General features: G+C 48.8%; 1 protein-coding gene across 1 annotated transcript in view; it reads left to right on the forward strand.

The window, feature by feature from the left end:
* The window catches only part of SPATS2 (spermatogenesis associated, serine-rich 2), a gene marked incomplete at its 3' end in the record, with an annotated part of 20,204 nt that overhangs the window by 11,944 nt on the left and 4,504 nt on the right, over positions 1-3,756 (forward strand). The window contains exon 7 of the mRNA XM_009322351.1: positions 154-289. Within this exon, the coding sequence (XP_009320626.1) occupies positions 154-289 (136 nt within the window). The remainder of the gene's footprint in view (positions 1-153; positions 290-3,756) is intronic.

The following is a 3,756-nucleotide window of genomic DNA, read 5'->3' on the forward strand; positions in this document are numbered from 1 at the left end:
ACTGCCTTTTAAATGGGGAAGGGAAAGAAATTTAAAACCAAGCAGTGTATAGTTTTAAAATAAGAGGGAAAGTCATCTTTAGATTTATCCCTGCTGGGAGGATTTAGCAGTGTGATTGACATGGCTGTTTGAGTTCACTCTGTCTCTTGGTAGGTTCTAATATTGAAAAATCAGTGAAGGATCTCCAGCGCTGCACCGTTTCGCTGGCTCGGTACCGGGTTGTGGTGAAGGAGGAAATGGATGCTTCCATTAAGAAGATGAAGCAGGTCTTTGCTGAACTGCAGAGCAGGTAAGTTAAATGTAGGGACAGATCCAGGTGTTAAGGCTTACGACCAATACATTCGGAGTAAGACTTCAGCTTTCCAGTCGGGTTGATGACTTGCTTGCGTTTGCCCTACTGCCCAAGCACTGTTCTGCAGCGTCTGGGAGGTCAGCGTGTCGTAAAGAACTCCGTACCCTGGAGTTTTTTAGAAGCCGCCTTTGTGGGCGGCTTTGCAAGGCCTGCGTTCGAGCTGTCGTCCCACGCGTGCGGTGGGATGTTAATAGGCTGTTCAAGGCTTTGGTGTGTCCGTCAGGGTCTTCGATGAACTGTGGCTCCGCGTCGGTACAAGACAGTTGTCCTGACCATCATAAAGTCGTTTTAGACGCAGACGATGCGAGGGACTCACCAGGTAGCGTGCTGTCAGTTAGGCGCTGCTATTGGCTGTGCTGGAAGGAGAACTGTGGGGAGCTCGGGGTGCAGTAGTGTGTCTCTTTTAGAAACGAACATCCGTATGTGAAATCTTCAAATTATGGTTGAATATAACATGGAAGAGAGGGGTCCTTTTGAAGGTATAGATACACATCAGAGATCATCCTGTGCAGCATTGCTTCCCCCGTTTTCAGCCAAGCTTTTAATACTGTGCATGATGTTCCCTACGGCTGTAATCGGGTCTTTTTTTAATGAACATCTTTATTGGTTTGGCTAAGTGCTTTAAGATGATATTCCGAAAGGCCTAACGTCAGATATACCCACTGTCTTGGCTGATTGAAGCCATTACTGAGAAATTGTTCTTCTTGGTTATACAAATATGATTGTTTTGGTAAAGAAATATTCATAAGAAACTGCACAGAGAGTTCTCCTTGCCTGAAGTGAGTAACATTTGACAAGTAACTAAAATGCTGCTATCGCATTGAAGGATTAAAGTAGATACTTGGCAGACTTGCAAATCTGTGTCAAAAGCTGTCTACGTCTGAAAACTGTACGTGGCCTCAAAGGCAAGAGTATTTAGCGGTAGTGATGCGGAGAGCTGTATTCTGAAGCCTTTTAGCAGATTTAGTTGTTCAGTGTGGACTTCTTCTTGTGCTCGTACTTGCGTTGAACTTTGCCACCTGGAAGTGCTCTCCTGAAGTGAGCGGAATGCTGTCCTGTATTTAAATTCAGCCTGTGCTAAAAATACTGACAAAAATGTTTACAGATGACTTTTAAACTTACCTGAGGAGACTAGACCAAACTGGAGGGGTAAGGTTAAAGGTGTCCGTGTGCCCTGACCTGCGTTTTCGTGCTAAGAGCTGTGGTCTCCAAGCCGAAGCTGGACATGGAGCTCCCAGCACCTCCCGCCTTTTGGAAAAGCTGCAATGTAAGGGGATGTACCTCATCAATAGCTGAGGGATTTGTAGCCCTAACTCAAGTTCGTTTTTATGAATATTATTTCTTACTTTGTTAGTGGCTTTGTCTACTGAGTCAATCCTGATGCAGTATTATCACTGTACGCAGTGGGTTTTTGTTGTTAAGTTTTTTGTCTGCCTCTCTATGCAGTTACACCACCTGTAAAAACCTCTCCCTGGCATGGAAAATGTCATTCTTTTGGCTAACGTGTCTGGCTCCGTATAAGTAATTCCTCGCCCTTCGACTTACGTTATCATCTATAAAACACTTGCGTCATGTTTGGGAAGGTTAAAGACCCAAGTCCAGTCCCGCAGCATTGCTCCGATAAGCCGAGCCGGCAGCGGGTGAAGCAGGATGTGCGGTTCCGTGAGCGGGGAGGCGAGTGCCTGCCTGGAACGGGGCCACCGGGAACCTCCTTCGACAAATGCCAAGGGAAGGAGCTGCCCAGCAGGATGCCAGGTCCGCGCAATTGATAAGCGGTGACTCTGCAGCCGGGGCCGTTCGGCTCCGCAGAAAGAGATTCACTTTCCTTTTCCCAGAAGTGATGCAGTTGCCGGTGAGCTGAGGTGTAAATTGTACCTTCACCTTTTTTTCTGTTGTTGTTTTGTTTTTCCAAGTCCCTTCATGACTCAGAGAATAATCAGTGTATTTTTAAATCCCACGGTGCAAGGCAGGATCCTCTTGCTGAATTGCCTCTCCAGCTGGCTTTCTACCAAAGGAAAACCTGGTTTAAAAGCAGGTTTGTTCAACCGAAACAGGATATTTAAGTAGCAAAGCTTGGACTGGTTTAACTTCTGCCTGTCAGGGATGTCCTTTTAACCAGTGAGGCTTCCTAGAGTTCTTGACCTTCATCTTCTCTGGCCAGACAATGTGCTTGTATTAGACCTGTGGTCTGTAGGTAGGTGAGGGTGAAGAAGGAGACTCTAATGTTGGGGTCGTGCCTATCTCAATCTCTGAAATCCATCCTGTTTGAGTAGCAGATGTAGCAGTAGCTGCTTTGGCTTCCTATTTTGAGAGGATTTGCTCCTCCGGGCTGGAGATGATTGTGTAGCCTGAACTAAGGAATCCTCGTAGTCCTTATTTCCTGACTATTTTGCTATCCGCTGACAGGGAAAATAGCACATCGGGGACAAAAAAACCCCGAGCCTTTGTGAGCGGTGTGGGTAAGTTCAACTTCAGCGCCATGCTGAGGTTGGGTGTGGGGCAGGGTTTGAGGTTTCTCGCTGCCGAGGTCATCGCCGCGTGCCTCGTGCTGCGGGTCGCCCTTGCTTCCTCGTGGCAGAGCTGCCAGGCGTGCTTCCAGCCACCTTCGACTGCAGTCAATCTTTGAGGTCGCTGCGTTTCAGCCCCGAGGAAAACTGACCCCAAAACCCTTGGCGTGCTTGTGCAGACAGCTGTTGCCTTTCGCCAACAGACATCGTCTTGCAGGCGCTGCTCGACCGAGCTGGCTTGCAGCTGAGAGCATTGCTTCTAATGGCTGGGTCGCAACCAAGTATTCAGCGTTATTTCATCTTCAGCAGTTATCGGTTTATCCGCTTCCCCTTCTTCTTCCTTGTGCACTTCTTAAATGTCCCTTCTTAAAGCCCAGTCCTTCTGGCAGGGGCAGATGGGCTCTCCGTCCTGCCTGGGATCTTGTCCCAGGACAGCAGTCGAGAAGGGAAGGCGTGTTTCCGAACGGATCCGGCAGAAGGAAGTGAGTTTGTTTGACGAGAAGCCGTGCAGGATGGAGGAGCAGTGGGGTCTGATCCGAGTCACTCATCACGCGAACCTCAGGCAGAGCCGCTTGACCTCTGTTCCTCAGCCAGCCCAACTGTAAAATTGGGTAAAGGACTCCAGCTGAGCTCTGCTGAGTAAATTAAATTACAAAGAGACGCAAGCTATGATCTGTGCCAAGGTGCGTGCGTGTGTGCCTGCAGTCTGGCGGAGAAGGCCCAAAATGGCCCATATAAAGTGGGCGTTGGCTCTGCAGGAGCTGGGCGTGTTGCCGGTGTGTTCAGGGAGGAGGCGCTGGGGTAAGGTGTAGCACAACCGAGTTCTGCAGCACGAGAGCCGCAAGGCTGTTCCTGCACTTGAATTAATCATTAAGGCCGCATTCACACCCGTATCTC

This window comes from Pygoscelis adeliae, unplaced genomic scaffold, assembly GCF_000699105.1.
Source record: "Pygoscelis adeliae isolate BGI_AS28 unplaced genomic scaffold, ASM69910v1 Scaffold684, whole genome shotgun sequence".
Lineage (NCBI taxonomy): Eukaryota > Metazoa > Chordata > Aves > Sphenisciformes > Spheniscidae > Pygoscelis > Pygoscelis adeliae.